Raw genomic sequence first — 19,452 nt, 5'->3', positions numbered from 1 at the left:
CTTCCCTACTATCCACGGGGACTGGTGTTGGAATAGTAAATTAAATTGTTCAATTTTGTGCCCCCCCCCAGCGCAATGCGTGGTAACAACTTTCGTTGTTACGAACGCGTTGTAAAGGTACGCGTTTTAAATGTATGCGTTCTAACGTCATACATCCCTTACTTAGACCAGGAAAACCTGGAACGAAACAAAGAGAAAACCAAGGTTGTATGCCTAGTGGACCCCAAAAAACAAAGTTCAAATGGCTCGTACAAGGGGCAATAGTAGAAGAGCAAGCGCCCTATAAATACCTCGGTATAAAACTGGGGCGGGAAACAAAATACAAGGAACATAAAATGGACATAAAAGTTAACGCCCAATCGCTAATCTTAGCATATAGATTGCTGAACAAAAAATTGGGCTGCTCAAACTATAACCACCTCTTACAAGTGATGGCAGCTCAAATTCTTCCCACCGTGTCATATGACCTAGTTAATTGGCGCTGTAAGGAGGCTGAATTATTAAATGAGCTCCAGACGAAGGTTTACAAGGCCGTTTTTAACCTACCAAAGTCCGCCTCCTCAGCCCAGGTTCGGCTGGAATTCGGCCTCCAGAATCAGAGGTTCCGGGGCATGAACTGCATCGTGAAGCTATGCCATAAATTATGTTCAACCAAGCCTGGTTTATTGAATAGTCTATGGTGGTAAGAGATTAAAAACCAGATGGATCAAGAAACACCCAATTCATGGGAGCGTACCAGAAAAAGTATTTGGCTGAGCTTGAAATACAATTAGTATGGGACAGCATGGTAGATCAGGCAAACTTCAGTAAATCTGGAAATGATGCAGCAAAGAAGAAATCTTTTTTGGAAGAATAAAAAGCAATTTCCAAACGCCGTCATGGGTGGACAGTGATAAACTCCTACACATCTTTGAAGCCTCAAGCTTGCTTAGTAGCCCATTTCTGCGTTGAGTTAAAAAAGAGCTTTATTTATTACCGGTTGGGCATGCACGGTTCTAAGGACTTACAGCCAGCATGGAAAAGCAAACAACAGGCAGTGCACTGTGGATTATGTGGCTTTTTTAATGAAACATTAACTCACCTGCTATGGGCATGCCCTTCAGTCAAGGAGTTGGGAAAAATGCTTTTAAAACCCATTTTTATTGAATTTAACATTCGCACATGCAGGCAAGCCGTTATAGGCTGGAAGGAAGGTTCCTCCATGATCTTGTCCTGCCGCGGTCTAAAATATTTGGCAGAAGTAAGGAAATTTTTACGGCAAGCTGACTTAGAATAAAACAAAAAGTAAGAACAATGCCGGTATGGTTAATAGCTCAAACACTGCAGTACCTCACAAGCCCATGTAACAGGCGGACTAAATGCTCAACCCATAACGGGTCAATTTGAACAGTAGAATTTTTGAAGATTGATTGAAATTTTAATGTAAAACCTTGCATTTCTTATTTTAATTAATTTTACTCACAATCAGAGACGAGTACCACTGCGGCTAGCACTAATCATAAAGCCACTGTTTTTCTAGGCCTATTTTCACTTCAACACGGCAAGATTAACTTAACATCTTTTGATAAACTCTGCTGCTCGAGTTCCTATAAAACAGTGAACGCAGATTGCATGTTTCTGAATCCATATAACGATAATTGTCACTCAGAAGATCAATCGCGGTTGTCTAGGAAACGTAACAAACATTTTAACTAAAATAATACATACAGGTGGCTTGGCACTTGCGCTTTAATTAACACATTATGTGCATCATCAAAGCTGTTCGGATTTTAAAAATGTTATGTTCTTTTTGTTATTTCACAACTTAGTTTAGGCGCCTTTATTGTTTGTGTATGTCATGACATTTTTTATATTGCGTAAATTGTAACGATTTTAAGTAATCATATACAATAAACTATGACTAATGACTACACCAGGTACTGGTCTGAGGCCAATCCCAGAGATCGCATATTTACCCCTGTGCTCAGACAGTGAGGGTAGATTTAGCCAGATACCGGGTTTGCCATGGTTGGGATGTTTGTCCTGTACACTCAGTTAGTAATGCTAATTACTTTTTTTTGTTGCACCTGCCTAAGGATTGCAGCACATTTGCTTCATAATAGACAATGATAGTTTAATTAAATGTATAATGTATAGTTAACTTTCTTTGTGACTTTCTTATGGTTTCCACGGGCATGCATGAGTGAGTGAATAACGAAAAGGGAGGATCTGATTCCACAGTTCCCTTGAAGTCTAGAGGGTCATGTTCGAGGTTGCCAAAATCGCCTTCTCCTCTGAGAAAGTTAGGAGTTCAGGTGAGGCTCCGTGATCTAGCTAGGATTTGGGCTGAAAGGGTTTGACGTTGTAGAGAGACTCAGTCCCTACATTCTAACGTTCTGTCATCCTAATACAGCAGAATCCGTGCAACAAGGGCACATGTGAAATCCTAACCGTTCACATATAAAGTGTGATGAATCAACTCTGTTAACATTTATTATGTAACTCAGAAATGGGAGTTTTCGCTGCCTTCCCTCTTTCATCCTCCTTCAATAAAGTCACAATAATTTATCACATTTGCAATGCTTTACAAATGTGGACTTGCTCATGGGAGATGGTGGCGTTCTCAAGGTCATCCAACGATGATTTCACCCTTTTCGACCCTTTGGCGTTTCTCTGGTCCTGGACATTTACATACAGGCATACATACAACTATGCACATATGCATACATACAGGTAGGAGATTAGATACTATAATAGACCGTCCTTATTCCCAGTGGAGGCTCCTCCGCTAAGGAGGAGCAGCGCCCCACTGCTGCGCAGCAGTGAAAGTATCGGAAACATAAAATGATAATAACTTATATTATTATCATTTTATGTTTCCTTCTGCTGCACCTTTGCGTTTGGGGTGGGACTGCTCTGACGACAGAGGAGCAGGGGAGGAGTGGTTTGCCCACTCCTAAGTGCAAATGACTGGCCGGCCCTGTCAGGCACTCAGCGTTGTGATTGGCTATCGGAAGGCTGGGAACTGGTTGCTTCCTGCTGCTTCCTGAAGCCTGATGTGGGACCGGAGTAAGAAAGAAGAGGACGGAGGAAAGGCAGCTGCTGGCTATCACAGGTCGTTAATTCTTAGGGTGGAAAGGATGGAGTGAGACTAGGTTGTTTCTTTTGACCTTCTTTATTTAAGCAATTAGGCAAACAGGCACTCTCCGTAATATATGCAGGGGAACAGGCTCAAAACGTATTTGCTTGTGTCACTCTGCTCTTGGATCCTCTTGATTGTAGGATGCTAGGAATAAAAAGAAACCAAAAAAAAAGATACCAAAATCAGAGACCTTTGTCTCGAGTGAATATCTCTGCCGGGATAGGGAGTGAGGTAGTATAACCAGCCGGTCACCAATTGTGATGGGGGGGGGGGGCAGGACTACACCTGACGTGCAAGGTTCACTCCGTGTCAGTAACCCGCCTCCCCTGTAATGCCCGTAATCGAGCTCGTACCTCTGTAAGCCACGATCCTCCAGGAGCGTGGCTGGTTTCTGTGCGGTGTCGCTGAAGTCCTTGTTCTCGGTCGGGAACGGCAGACGAGATTCCTGAGGCTTTGTTGGTTCAGTCAGGTTTGGGCGTTGATGCAAGGAGGGAAATCCGCTGGCTGGACTCGTTGACGGCGTCTTCTCCCTGCGTCTTCTGAAGTCCCGCGTGCATCCTGGATCTTTCGGATTTTTCGTCTTTTACTTACTTCACCATTGCCGTTACAGGGAAGACGCTATACGTAATACACTGCCTCGGCGGGGCTAGTCACCGAAACCTGGTGTTTCTTAAAGGGCCCGCAATCCTGTGGTGCTGTGTTGTAGGCAGTCGTCACAAGATTGTTGTCCTGAAAGGATAAAAAAGGCATGGCATGATCAGGGAGGGTATCGTCCTCTAGTTCATGTATAGAGGACTGGCCTACGGTCTTGAGACACAGGTGTTTTTGTTTTTTTACTTATCACCTTGCTGTGCTGTGTGAAAGACAGGAATGCACCGTATTGGCTGCCTAGCACCAACACAGGCACCCTTGTGCCATGGTGCAGGGGTGCCTGTGCTGCAGACAGGATTGTTTTTGTGCAGGAAGGGGCACCTTCCACCACAAAAACAATCCTCTAAACCTTTTTCCTCTTTCTATGAGTGCTGCATTTCAAAACTGAATTTAAATCAATCAACTAAATTGGTATCAATAATATTGGATCAGGAGCAGACTATAAAAAAAAGCATTCCTGGTCGGTTAACAATTCATATAATACAATTGAACCCCAATTCTATCTAACTTCTTGCTTGAAGCCGGCGGTAAGGGATATATTGCTCAAGCTTAGGTTTGGACACTACCCAACAAAAGATGGTACGCCTAAATGGGTACAAGTTTGGCAATCACAAAAGTGTAGATTATGTGGTTATATTAATGAAACGCTATTGCACATTGTATGCATTTGCCCCAAATTGTGTCAAGAAAGATTAACACTTTTAAAACCAATATTCAACAAACAAGGGGTGAGAACGTGTCGCCAAGCGATAATACTGTGCCTTCACGGGCGCATCATCAATTCAACAGTTAACTTTGCCAACTTTATTCTTTTAGCTGAGAAAAAACTGGCTCAGGACGATGTTGTGGTCCTTTAATAGGAATAGAAAGCGGCTATGATTCCAATTATATTGTTTTCCCCTATATCGGCAATGCAACTTGATAAATTTGATAAAGTATCTGAGGTTCGGGGTAATTTTAAGAAGCATGGATGCAATTTAAATTTTAAGTACTAAAATCAGAACTAGGCCAAACATGTGTTAATGTATGCTCTGCTTCTTTTTAGGGGCTGATTTATTATTTTTTTTAAAGGGAGAAGGGACTCAAAGATTATCTGTACGAATTGCTTTATTAATAGGTGTGGTGATTAATAATGAAAAGTAATGTTTATATTTGGTTATGAACAAAATACCTTTATAATGTAGTAGTAGTAGTAAAAGCTTTATTTCGATATATTTGTCATATCATAAAAGCATTACAATACAGAAAATATATTAGAGATACAATACATTTTAGCATTTTGTTCGTCAGTTAAAAATATTCAAATTGACCATTCCTAAAATACAAATAAATTGACAATAAGACAAACACAATGTGGTTTAAGGGAAACTCATTTGCAAAAAGAATTTGCTAACAGCATAAGGATAACAATATTGCCAATACAATTAATTTTAAGGGAGACTCAGTTGCCTGGCGGATCTAATCCGCCAAGCCCAACCCAAGAATTTTGCCAAACAACAGGCAAACAAGGGACGGGCATCAGATCTTAAAATGCGTAAGGCCTCCAGGTGAGATCTAGTGCCAAGATTCCTGCATAGAGGTTTCAGCCACATGCGGCGCGGGGCTGTATAGGCTGGGCACTCAAACATTAGGTGGGCAACTAACTCATGCCTATTGTCACAAAAAGGGCAATATGGTGTAGTTTGCAACGGTGGTTTCCAGCTTGCTGTTAGCAGCCCTAGTGGCAATAAACCCACCCTAAATTTGAAATATAATGCCCTGTCCCATGATTTATGGATCGTATCTAGGTATGGTTCTCTAGAGGGGAGCTCCTTGACCATCAGAAATTCTATGGTGGATCTACATAATTTAGAATTACTGTTTCTCCCATTAGCCACCCAAGACCAATATAGCTCCTTTAGTGTCTGTTTGGGGGGGGGGGCAGTTCTATTAGCCTAGGCGTCTTCAAGGCCCAGGTCATAAAGAAGCCGCTTAACTTCTTTAAGCCAACGGACCTTGTGCCAGCCAGGTGTTACGAGGAGTTCCCTTAGGCCTTCAGCGTAACTGGACAATTCTGGTACCCTCCATATTCGTGCCCACAAGAGAAGGGGACGTAGCCTCGCCTGCTCACTTATTTGGCGTGTGCCCGCATCTAATAAGAGTGGAAGGGAGGGGGTACTATGTGGTAGCCTCATGAGGTCTTTGTGGAATTTGTTTTCCAGGTGCCTCAGGAAGTCAACTTTCTGCACACCCCACAATTCAGACCCGTACAGAGCTGCGCTCACCACCCTTGCCCTGTAGATGTCTAGTACAGCACCAATTGGTTTGAGGGACGAGGCACGGTGTTCCTTCAGCAAGGCCCCTGTTACCCTCTTGTGGGTCAGGAAGATCTTTTGGTGGTGGACCTTCCAGTTCCTGGAGTCACAGAGGCGGATACCTAAATAATCGAACTCTTTTACCCTTTCGAGTGGGACTGAATCCAAGGAAGGGGGATGACAGTTTTTCTTGGGGGGTTTAAGTCCAGGAATTTAGTTTTACCTACATTAATAGCAAGACCCCTAGAATCACAGAATTTCTTAAAACTGGAGAGTAAGGATTGGAGGCCTGTTGGAGTTTTTGAGATCAGGAGGGTGTCGTCTGCAAATAGGAGGGTAGGGATTTTTCTGCCAGCCAGGGAAGGTGCGTCTGCTGGATGTTTAAGCAGGTGCTCCACCACTCCATTAACATATAGTGAAAACAGAGTGGGGGCTAGCACACAACCCTGGCGGACACCCCTATTTACAGGGATACGTGGTGTTTTTTGGCCCTGATCTCCCCACCTGATCTGCGCAAAGTTACTCTCGTGAAACTTGATAAGCATGCTAAGTAGGTAAGAGGGGATACCCAAACCCTCCAAGACACTCCACAACTGGGCACGTGGGACCAGGTCAAAGGCAGTCCGTAAGTCTATGAATGCGAGGTACAGACTGCCCTTGCCCAATACGACCACTTTCCAGTCTAACATTAATAAGCGGAATGTCTGTTCGATGGTCCCCGTTCCGGATCTAAAACCAGCCTGGAAGTCTGACAGTACCTGGTTTTCTTCAGCCCACTGTAGGATCCTGCCTAAGACTACCTTGCCAGCTATCTTCTGGGTGGAATCTAGCAAACTAATTGGGCGGTAGTTAGCGGGGTTGTCCCGGCATCCTTTTTTAAAGATCGGGATGACATCTGCGCCCCTCCAGGAGTCAGGCAGACATCCACCCATCAGGGCCGCATTCAGAAGTCGGGCAATAAGTTTGCTCCACACCTCCGGGTTGGCCCGTATTAAGTCACCTGGGATGCCATCAGGTCCTGCAGCCTTATTGGCAACCAGGCACTTAATTGCCCCTTCAACTTCCTTGGCGACAAAAAGGTGGTCCTCATTTATATACTCAACAGGCACTCGTGTAACAGATCCGTCGTGGCATCTAAAGGACCCACTGAAAGGGAGTAAAGCTTGGAAAAATGGGCAAACCACGCCTCCCCTGTGATGTTACATGTCAGTAAGGAGTCAGCGGGTTTATCCCTGGCTCTCAACAGTTCCCAAAAGGCCTTCGAGTCTTTCTTTGAACTAGCCATCATTAAGTGGTCCCAGAATTTGGTTTCATAGGCACCCCTAGCCGTAGTTAAGACTTTTTTATAGTTTTTCCTAGCGAGGCTAATATGACCAGGAACCTTGGATTTCACTGCAAGTATCAATTCACGATTAGCAGCGCAACAGGTAGGAGAATACCATTTAGCTCTACTCTTAGATGTAGCTCTATTCGTGGCCCTTGCTCTTCCCTGCGGGACAACGAACAGCTTACCTAGTGCTAAGGTTGTTTCTATAAAGACATTGGAGACATCAGAATTACTAAATTCCAATGAATCTAGCCTCATCTCCACAGTAGACATTATGGACTTTGCTTGGGCCATCCTTCCCTCATCCGCGGCAACTTTATTCCATTTTAACCGCCTACCACAGTTCGAAGGGACTAGTTCGTGGGACGATTTCCATGTATGTGGTGACGGAGTTGGGATCATGCCTTGCCATGGGGGAGTGAGGGTCAGGGCTAGTGGGTTGTGGTCACTGTCAGAAGTCGATAGGACCTCCATAATTTGAAGATATACCCAGAGCTTGTGGTTCAACAATATATAATCGATTCGTGAAGTGTGCCCCACCCTATTGTAAGTGTGTGCTCCCCTGGTGTCAGACTTAGATCTACCATTAGTTGCTCTAAGGTCATGTTCCATACAGAGGGCATTAATGTCTATAGCACTCTGGGTCCATTTTTTAATCGGGTTTAGAGAGAGCAAGGGGATCCCTCTCCTGACATCGTCCTCCCAGATATCTAATATGTCCTCACTGGCTAATGGTTCGAAACAACAATTAAAGTCTCCCGCCAGTATAACGAGGGAGTCTGTATTACAGGATCCGAGCTCCTCCTCAATTCCTGTTGAAGATAACATAGAGGCGCCACCCCTTGCCCCCCTTAAGTAGAGGTTAAACACTTCTAGCTTTTTCCCCCGTTGGCATTGGATTGATAATCTTTGCAGATCGGGTGAGTTTGTGGGTATATGCCTTGCGGTTAACCCCAGAGCTATGCTAACCCAGATCAAAAGGCCGCCCGAAGGGCGACCTTTGCTGCCAGATGCTTGGGATGCAGGCACAAAATAGGTTGTATAACCTACCCTGTGTCGAGGTTCCAGGGACCAGGTTTCTTGCAATAGACAAATCCCAAAGGATTCCACAAGGGAATTCCAATCGGGAGTGTCGATGTTACGTGCAAGTCCTGCTACGTTCCAACTAAGGAGCCTCAATGGTGGATTTCCTGCAACACTTAGCCCCAGTGTGTGGGCAAATGCAGGGGGGGCAGGAACAGAGCTAGACCTTCTTGGCCCGTGTAGCAACACCGAAGCCTCAGCAGCAGCCCCAAAAGAAGTTAGGGTGTCCTCCTCCTTAGTGGGGTCGGATACCCAGGTGTCATGGGTACTAACAACATTGGTCCTTTTACTGGTAAGCGGGGCCAATAGGTGCGGTGTTAAGGGGGTCAGCGGGAGAGTAGCTGTAACCTGTGCTGTTTCATGAGCTGTTTTGGTGTTGAGATTTTCCATCACTCCCCTTCCTTTTGAAGCATAGACAGATGGTTGGCCAGAAAGATAAGAACTATTTCCAACAGGTTTAATCGCCAAAGGTAAAAGGTCAGGAACCACAGGAGGCAAAAATACCTTGGCAAGAGGTAAAGAACCAGCAGGCATGGGAAGTCAATCTACCTCTTCCAGGCAACCAAACCTATTGGATGTTGGTGCCCCAAGCCACCTTCTGTGTGGGACTTCCCATTTGCCTCTTGCCCCTCCACGGGCCTGGTGGCGTGCCGATGACCATTCCCCCCCATAGTTTTGGTTAGGACGTGGGGGGTAAAAGAATGTTAAAGGCCTGGCTACAATGGCTGAGTCTTCCCCATAAGTTGTCCATGAACATATGTGGTGAGCCGTGTGTGGGTCCTCAAAGGTCACAACTATGCAGTCACCTGGACTGGACTTCCGAGAAGGACCTACCCAGGGAACTCTACGCACCATTAGAATTCTACTTCTCGTTCCGCTTGGGATCGGTCTATTTACATTCAGCCAGTGGATAACCTTATTCTTCAGGGACCAGTGATTTTCTTGATGGTCATTCTCAATTTCCGGTACACCTGTCAATACCACCACATATGGCTTTGCATCTGGGGGGAGATCTATGTAACCCCCTCGAAAATTACTTCTATTTTGTGGGCCCTGGAGGGTTGGGCAATCAGCCTTATTGGCATTCGGCCTCAGGGCAGTTCCTGCTTTGTGGTGTATAGTAGGTTGTGAAATAGGGAGCTTCGATAACTTAGGTGGGGGGTTGGGGGCTTTGTGATCATAGCCCTTTGTGCGTGGTTTGGGTATAGGCCTAATTAAGGGTGGTACTGGAGGGTTAGTGTTGGATATTGGTGGAGCTGGGTTGCCATCTAGAATACCATTGTTCTCCTGACCTCGTAAACTAAGAGTTGCTAGGGCTAGAATACTTTTTTCCACCTCTAAGAGATGGTTCTCAATACGAGAAAGTCTTAGGTCGAGGGGAGATAGCAACTTTTTTAGGGTTTCCCAAACTATTTTTATAAAATCCACGTCCTTGCCTTCCTGCTCATCTAATTGTGTCCCAATGTCCTCTACTGTTGCGTTTTCCTTGGAAAATTCCAAGGTTGCGCCATCCTCATCTTGTCTTGGAGGCATCTGTAGAAGAGAAGCAGTCCCACCTTCAGCACTAATCACAGGGAGATTGCTAACATTAAGTTGGTGGGCCCTAGCAACTTTAGCCTTCTTGCGTGAGAAGGCAGACCTTGTGGTGCGTTTTCTTTTATGTGATGTGCCTTTGGTGTTAATGCATGGGGAAATATCATGTGTCTCCGTGATCTGCGGTGTATTGACATTCAATTGACCGTGGTCTGGTTCAGAAATAACCACGGGTGGGATCTGACTGGCGAGCTGGTGAGGGGAACACGGGGTTGGTATTAACACAGGGGGCGTAGCTAAAGTGTGATGGACATCAACATGCGTTATAATGCACAGCGGATTAGCCAATCGCTCCGGGGTTATGGCGGACGCTATGTGGCCCAGAGATGATTTTTTGGACTTAGCAATGTCCTGGGACAATCTTCTAGCAGCCTCTAGATCTAGGGAAACACGTTTTTGCATTTTAGTAATTTCCTTGTCTATAGCAATGTTTGTCCTCGTGATAAAATCGTCAAGGGTCCCATTTTGCTTCAAGCTCCCCTTGGCAGCCTTGCTGCGGCTTGCCCGTGTGCACATTTCCTACAAGGCTATACAAAACAGTTGCAGCAAAAAACAGCAGATAAATGGTACCAGAGGCCCAAGGGAGGGCGAAAGGGGTGGGGCCCAGCCCAGACTCTTCAGACCTCGAACGGCCTCAAACGGCCCGCTCTTTGCCCGTTCTTCGCCCCGGGCGCTCCCGCGCGCTACCGCGCAGCAGTGACTCCGAACTGTGAAATAGGACTAGGGCAGGGCAGGGGGCGTGACCGGCAGGGAGAGCGGCCGCAGGTGTGACACGCAGGGACTCCTGGGCAATTGAGTCCCTGCTAGGCTGCTCGCAGCCCTGCCGGTGCGAAGAGAGACAGGAATGTTCGGCTCCCTTCCCCAAAGCCCCACAGAGTCTTGAGGACGCAGCGGGACCCGCGCAGCGGGTCCGGCAAGGCGTTGTGAAGTCACTCGGTCCCAAGAGGATCCAACGACGGCAGACAGCAACAGGAGGTACGAGCCTCCGCGCAGTTCTCAGGCAGACCACTGGACAAGGTTTCCCGCTGGCTGTTAGAAGCTGAGCAGCTTTATCCTGGTCGGGGGCGTGACCGGCAGGGAGAGCGGCCGCAGGTGTGACACGCAGGGACTCCTGGGCAATTGAGTCCCTGCTAGGCTGCTCGCAGCCCTGCCGGTGCGAAGAGAGACAGGAATGTTCGGCTCCCTTCCCCAAAGCCCCACAGAGTCTTGAGGACGCAGCGGGACCCGCGCAGCGGGTCCGGCAAGGCGTTGTGAAGTCACTCGGTCCCAAGAGGATCCAACGACGGCAGACAGCAACAGGAGGTACGAGCCTCCGCGCAGTTCTCAGGCAGACCACTGGACAAGGTTTCCCGCTGGCTGTTAGAAGCTGAGCAGCTTTATCCTGGTCAGGGGGCGTGACCGGCAGGGAGAGCGGCCGCAGGTGTGACACGCAGGGACTCCTGGGCAATTGAGTCCCTGCTAGGCTGCTCGCAGCCCTGCCGGTGCGAAGAGAGACAGGAATGTTCGGCTCCCTTCCCCAAAGCAAAGCACCACAGAGTCTTGAGGACGCAGCGGGACCCGCGCAGCGGGTCCGGCAAGGCGTTGTGAAGTCACTCGGTCCCAAGAGGATCCAACGACGGCAGACAGCAACAGGAGGTACGAGCCTCCGCGCAGTTCTCAGGCAGACCACTGGACAAGGATATTTTATGTATTTCTAACAGTTATAAAGATATGTTAACACTTCCTCATTATCTTTAAAGTAATGTAAGAAATTGCCATGTTTTAAGACTTGTGCTGTTTTATTGTAATGATTTTAATGAATCGGACAACAAAGAATATATATGTGAGTGCTGCAGAATGCAGCACACGTAGAAAGGTTAAACAACGAGGATAAATGAGGATATTTCTCCTTGTTACACCTTTGGGGAGGCGTAGGATTCTGACGCATTCTCAGGTTTACCAGTGTTGGTAAAGCTGGGATTGCTCCAAAATCCATGGGTGGATGCGTGAGAACACCCACGCTCCACCCATGTACTGCCTTCCCAGGGCAGAGAAACGTAACACAGTGGTTTGCGCTGCATTTTGTTACTCTGGATTTATTAAGTCATGCTGGACCACGCAAGGCAGCCTTGTGTGGCTTGATAAATCTGACTTTGTTTTGCGTCACCTTTGCGCCCCCTTTTGTGTGGCGCAAGGGCAACTCAAAACCTACATAAATATGCCGCAAGGTTTTTCAACTTGGACTGCTGGTGGATCTGGGTTATGGTGGTTGTGGCCGCCATGGTCTCCTTTAACTCTCTGCTGGGAAACAACACTTACAACGCAACTTTTACAACGCACTACCTTTACAACGAAACTTTTACAACGCAACATCCATTACAACGCATACCATTACAACGCAACCATTACAACGCATGTCACTACAACGCATATCACTACAACGCATGTCATTACAACGCAGTCGTTACAACGCATACCATTACAACGCATACCTACACTATCCAACACTTACCCTACTGCTGCAGCCCCTGGAGTTAGAATAGTCATTTTTACCCCTACACTATCCAATACTTACCATACATGCAATGTAATGGTATGCGTTGTAATGGTATGCGTTGTAAATGTAGTATGCGTTGTAGTGGAATGCGTTTTAAAGGTAGTTTCAAAGACTTCGTTGTAATGGCATGCATTGTAATGGAATGCGTTGTAATGGATGTTGCGGTGTAAAAAATGCGTTTTAAAGGTATGCGTTGTAAAAGTATGCGTTGTAGAAACATACATCCGTCTCTGCTACCCTCAATTACATTGTGGGAAAGAGCATTGAGTGACATCATACTGTGTTCATTGAAAATTTTGGTTTCTATTTTATCAACAGAATACGATGCGCAGGCACACCGAGAGATGCAAGAAAGCCAGGAGATACAAGACCTCAAAAAGAAGAAAATCCAAGATTAGCAGTCAGGACTGGCAGTCTGAGCATAATGAAAAAGGTGAATGACTGACGAAATTTGAGTGGCAACAATTAGAGAGCTCAGAGAACGACAGCACTTTAGATGGGTCATTAGATTTGTCCCTTTGACTTGTCCTTAGCGTTGTCTTTGGTCCTGTGATTGATGTGATATTTATTGCTCCTGATAATAGCAATACTCTGGGGATGTTATTTATTGGATGCAAGAAATGGCACCTATTACAAGCTTCCCTAATAATGGGGAATAACATATGCTTACCACACCAAAATCCATATGCCTTAATAATTGGGGAGCATTGTAAGTAGTGGTGGTCTTGTGTCAAAGTGACGGGGGAGGGGCGTGGGGTGGGAGAGAAAGACGGCAAAATAAAAAAAATAACTTAGCTGTTCCTCGCTGATCGCCGCTTTTCTCCTGCCTCTTGTGGACGTGCTGAGGCTCCCAAACTCCCCACAGCCAATTCCAGCTCTTCTATCATGCTAGCCAACATGAGAGAAGCACTGGGAGTGGTTGAGCAGGCATGTTTTCTGCTCCAAGGGGGACTGGGAGCCTTCGCCTGCTATTCTCTCCACCTGGCAATGCAGCTTGGGTTGGGTAGATGTCAATGTGTATGTCGTGTTGGTCATCCTAAGACGGCCAGCCAAACCGTCATGCGCACTGAAAGCAGTACTGCAGACCACTCCCCTTCCATGTCTGTCATGGCATTGCCGTGCCCCAAAGACTTGGCTCCGCCCAGAGGCAAGATACATTGGTAATAATACTGTTTTATTATCATTTTATTTTTTCTTTCCCTCAGCTGGGCAGCGGGGGCAGCGCTCCTCCGCCATTGTGGAGGAGCCGCCGCTGAGCATTTTTCTCATGCTAAACCCCTGAAGGTTTTACGTGCCAAAATTTAACTCCACAGTCGGACTTTGTTGGTCACTTACTGAGTGTGATAGAGCCTGAAAAACTTGAAATTGTGACCTCGGACAAGCAGGCATTTGCTCTGGGGCTGCAGTTTTAAAGGCCACTCATGGTGAAGGCCTTTGTGTGAAAAGACCTGTACTATGACAGTAATTAAAATGTATGGGAAACGCCTGCTGTTCCGAGTTTTGAACCAGAAAATAGGCTTCACGTGCAGTATTGGTGTTAAAACACCAAATTCAGAATGCCTTACATTCTTCCAGAGCCTTTTTGGCCAATACATTTTCACACTTATGTCCTGCCAGAATCTATAATGAGAAAACTGCGAGGGCGTGGGAAATATTACACAACTCCTAACGCCGATCTAAGAAGGGGCTAGAATTCAGCCCTCAACTTGTAGTGAGGGCCTCAGTGCTTTACAGTTGGTTGGCTGACAAAAAAAATATGAAGAGACTGTGCAGTGCACACTCACAGGAGTTACAGACTGGTCATTCCACATTTTGGCAAACCTGATATTTATTTATTTATTTAAAAAGTTTTATATAGCGCTGGCTAGACCCGGAGGTATCAGAGCGCTTTACATGAGCATCGGATCATAGTTACAGGTTAAATCGTTACAAAGGTTACACAGTTCTTAGAGCATGGCAACATAGTTATTATTATTATTATTATATTTCTTATATAGCGCCAGAATCGACGCAGGTTTACCCTGGGGGCAATTCTGGGTTTCAGATTTTGGAATCATGGTTAACCACCTGCAGTAAAGGAGGTAGCTCACCTCTTTACTATTCTTTATCCCTCTTTCTAACTTAATTTCCCTGTGAAAATTTCGCCACTTGTTATAGAGTGGAGGGTGCACAGGGGTAAATCTCAGAAGTATTATCACTTTGCACGACTCAGAACACCAGGATCACACGCAAAGGCAACTTGTACTTGATCTCCTTATTTTCATGCAAGCTGAGAGAGCTAATTTAGGGGTCCGTGGCTGTTAGATGAGGTGATTGACTTGCAGGCCTTCTATGCACTTTTCTTCTAAGCCCATCTGTTTTTAAACGTGGAGAAGATTTTCTTCCTAGTGTGCTTCTCTAGATATAGATCTGCTTGTTTTCGGGATCCCACGGGTTTACAAATTAGCTATTTTATACACGAAGAAGTATTATTGTAAAAAGAGCAAGGGATACTTGTTTATTACATGGCTTTCCATGTCAATGTACTTCATACAACCTGTACTTAGTCTTTTTTTGTTCTGGATATCTGCTCTAAGGGCCTTATTATGAGTTTAGCGGTGCAGGAACGCCCTGCACTGCCAAACCCATGTTTGAACCACCCGCCAGATTAGCAGATTTCTCCTGTCTGGCGGGCTGTTCTTTGGCATATTCAGGATGGCGGCTATGCAGTACCTGCACGGCATGGACTGCTGCAGTCCATGCCGTGCAAGAACTTCTGCGCAAGCACACAAGGGGGCACATGTTGTGTCTCCCTTTGTGCATCCACAAAGCGTGAGGCACCAGGAAGTCCTGGAGGGCGCCCTTTGTTTCCTCACTGCCACACTTTTCCTGGTGGTCGCACCTCCATGAAAAGTGTGGTGGTGAGGAAACTTGTAATATGCTTGGCAGGCCACAGCGGCCCCACCAAGCATATTGCGGCATCACTACCAATGCGCCACCGCCAAGGATCTCTTATCCCTGTCTTTGCGGTGGTCCCAGGGCGGTCTGACCACCCTTGTCGTAATAGGTCTGTTGGAAGACCTTCAGTGCTACGCCCGTTAGTCGGACCGCCAGACTCGTAATAACCCCCTAAGTCTCTTCACCTTAACCTTCTTTGATGAGAGAGCCTGTCTAATCTACCAATGGTTTGTTCACATTGAAATGAGGGTTTCAGTTGTCTTCACCTGATCTGACAGGTAGAAGTTGAAAACGGGTTTGTGCTGTTCCTGCTTTTACTTCTATTCTGAGCAACAAAGCTGATTTGTTAGCCAGGCTTTGTTTCTACCAACTGCGGTGTCGGTATATCTACTACTGGATCATACCTTGCCAAGAAAGATTACAACATAAACTGCAGCTCAATTGTTTGAGACAAAGTAAGAAAGAGAGGGAAGTTCTAAGGCAGAACCACATAGGACCGCCTACAGCCATGATCAACTTCATGTTAAATGTCTTAAGGGTAAGTAGCAGTAAGAAGACTTCAAGACTAAGTAGTCGCAGTGGGAAAGAGAAGAGAAGCCCATCGAAGCAGGGGGCATCTTCAGAAATTCGACCAGAACTGACAACACTGCAGGTTGAGGTCCTACGATGGATATTGATTTAACGGAAACGTTAGGGGATTTTTGTCTGCTCACTTATCCACACCAACCATTATATAAAAATTAGAAGCATAACTCTAATGATGGGCCCATAAGTAATTATCACTCGATTAGCAATATCAAAGGTCCTACGATGAATCTTTGGTAGACTAAAAGGGACTAAATAATGAAAGACGGAATGCTATTTCCCCACGAGGACCTACAATGAAGAAATACTCTAAACTTTGGTCATTAGAATTATTATCCAAATAACTCAGAACTCAGTAATAAAGGCACACACTATTCTGTTCTATTAGCTTTCTTGTTATTTCATAAAATGAATGGTCAAGTACAATATACCAATTAGAATGTCATTATTCAGTTATAAAGTACAAAAAAGATTCACAATAAGCAATACAATTCATTAATGAAACATCAGAATATCAGGAGAAGACAAGTGAGAGAGGGAGAGAGAGAAACCATTGGTGAAACAATTTCTTCACTTACAAAATAGAAATACTAATGCATAGCCAGCTGTAGAACCTTAAGTACCCACCTACGGGGTCTCGGTGGCAGGGAGACCGCCCAAGACCACCATATCCTCCTTATGTAGTAAAAAAGGAGACACAGGAGACTTCGTCCGCAGTAGGAACAAGGGTTTATTGGTATAGCCCGGGCTATGGAACAGAGTCCCAAGCTTGTCAGCGACAAGACAGTGGAGGCTGCTGCTTTACTCTGCAGCGTACAAGCCTTATATACACATTTCCCCCACAAACATACGTAGCTTAGTCATGCCAGTCTTGGTTCAGAAGGGGAGGATGTTGAAACAGGTGGTGTAGCCAAGTCTTGCAAAACAGGATGGGTGCGTGCAGGAGTCCAGTCCGAGGGTGGTGGGAGGCCAATTCTGTGTTCCCCTTTTCGGAATTGGCTTAACCGCAAGGAGCAGGAAGGGCAGGGTGGTTGTGACAGTTAGAATTGCATCAGACATCAGCAGAAACGACCAGGAGGGTCGTGCAGAGGTGTTTGACATGAAATGGCAACACAAAAATGGAGTCCTGCCACAAAATGGATGCCGACAAAAAGGACACTTTTTCTCAGACCCTCCTTTTGCCAGTGAGTGGCAAATACCCTAGGAGACGTTGATATTCATGAGATCGTCTGTTTCTTGTTGGAGCATCATCTTCATATTGGTGTCGTGAGTATTCGAGGGTGGAGGCTTGAGAGCCTGAACACATGTTCCACAGAGCATTGGTAGGCACTGAATGCATGAACAGCAGGAGATTAGGACAGCTACTCCCAAGGCAAGGAATATGAGGACCCGCCATCCCCATTGGGAAAGGAGGCCCCAGATCTAGCCTGTGACGGACCAGTTGCTTTCATCCTGATGAATGTCAGAAGAAAGGCGATGCAGACGTTGGATGGAACAACAAACTGTAGGTGCGTTATCTGGAATATACACACAGCAGCTGGAGCAGATCAATTTTCACACACCACCACGATCAGCGAGGATGATGTCAAGGACCATATGATTTTGAAGTGTTACAAGGCGGTCTGTCCGCCTGTAGCTCTGCAGTGATGTGGGAGAAGGCACCAACTGTTTCTGTGATGGTGGCCTCAAGGACCCCGGTCTGTCCTCGTACAGCGCCACTGTTTGCCATGGGGCCCGAGAATGGAAGGAAATACTTAAAGTCCCTGGCTTCCTGGCATGCTGTATCCTCAGCCGATATGACACCCCTACGTGAGCGGCGCAAAGCACCCTTCATCAACAGGTGGTAACCTCCATGGGTAGAATATGTTGGTGGAAGGAGGAAGGCCAGCATGTACCAGACCAATTACGGGGGAGCCAAGTGTTGGCCGCTGTGCCACAGATAAAATAAGTGTTGGGGGACGCCACCAACTTCGGAGGAGACGTAGAGTTTAAAGTTTTAATTATATCACAAAGACTAGTACCAACTTTCTTAGCTCCTGGGCCATGGATGCAGACACGGCCCGCACATTTATAACATTCAGAGTGTTTCGTTCATCAGGCAGCATCCTTCTGACGCGGAAATTGGAAAATGTTGGTCGAGAAGTTGAGTTGAATACTACCATCGCACTGAGTTCTTCTGTTGATAATAGCAATGTTGATGAGTTGGTCGGGCAAAAAGGAGCATTGGTTCTGCCAGACCTGTTCCGCCAGAAGTCATCCCGAAATGTTCCAAGTGCAGAATTGGCAATATCATTGACAGTATAGGCCTCCTGTATCAACATCCACCAGGCAAGACAGGACCCAGAGACGGAAAAAGGATAAGGAAAGAATGGGGCAGGGTGTATCATAGAATGCGGCATCAGCCCACATACCCAACAGTTGGAAGTATTCATGATCAGCTGATGATGATGCAACATTTGGACGAAGGTGTTATTGAAAAATTCTGCACGTCGGGGTAATTCGTGGGCTGGTAACGTGAAATACTCATGCTCCGCAGGAGTCGGGGTAGGAGTTGGTGGGGTAACAGGATAGTAGATCAGTAACATCCAACCGATGATAGACAAGATGAGGGAGACAAGCAGTGTCGCGGCGGTGACCGTGAAGCATTTGCTATGTATGAGACTGTCATATTGTATCTGGACTCGGGTGTATTGAACGGTTGCCATTGTACTAAGCCAGGGACCACTAGCGGCTGTCTGTGATTGGGGGTTGCTTCACTGGATGCAGGTGCCAAGAGCTCTAGGGGCGTACCTTAGTCTGACACGCCAGTGCCGGTCTCAGCCGGGAGTTCACAACCCTACCGCCCGGGCAAAGTCAAGGACAAGCCTTCCTTCTGGAACGCCAGTTACATTTGGTAGAAGTAGGAACAGTATGGTCGGGGAGTAATTGTTCCTGATGGTGAGCAGAGTTAGGGAAGTGTCCCACCTTTTCCTTCAGTATACTGTCACTCTCTGCTTCTGTAGATGTAAGACGCAATCTTTCATTGCTGAATGGGACAAACGTTGGGACTATTTCTGTCTCTGAGTCTCCTTGTCCTTCTCTCACCCACTGATCGTAGGGGAGAGGTAGGCACTCGTTTACAGTGCGTTGCATGTGTCCAGTTCTTCCGACCTTCAACTTTCACGGCAGTGCTGGTGGCCAGTAACACCTGACGGGTCTGTGTCCAGCGGGGCTTGAGGCTCTTAGTACGTTGAAAGTTGCAAATCAGAACCCAGTCGCCAGGTTGGATAACATGTCCTGGACTCTCGCTTTTATCAGGAATGGCCTAATGCACCTGGTGGTAAAG

General features: G+C 46.3%; 1 protein-coding gene across 1 annotated transcript in view; it reads left to right on the top strand.

The window, feature by feature from the left end:
• Positions 1-19,452, top strand: part of LOC147706051 (uncharacterized) — a 208,407-nt gene that overhangs the window by 173,985 nt on the left and 14,970 nt on the right. Inside the window, exon 10 of the mRNA XM_086929020.1 lies at positions 12,924-13,038. Coding sequence (XP_086785146.1) covers positions 12,924-13,038 — 115 coding nt within the window. The remainder of the gene's footprint in view (positions 1-12,923; positions 13,039-19,452) is intronic.

This window comes from Lissotriton vulgaris, chromosome 7 (assembly GCF_964263255.1).
Source record: "Lissotriton vulgaris chromosome 7, aLisVul1.2, whole genome shotgun sequence".
Taxonomy (NCBI): domain Eukaryota; kingdom Metazoa; phylum Chordata; class Amphibia; order Caudata; family Salamandridae; genus Lissotriton; species Lissotriton vulgaris.
The sequence above is the reverse complement of the archived record's forward strand: the minus strand, read 5'-3'. Positions and strand labels throughout refer to the sequence as shown.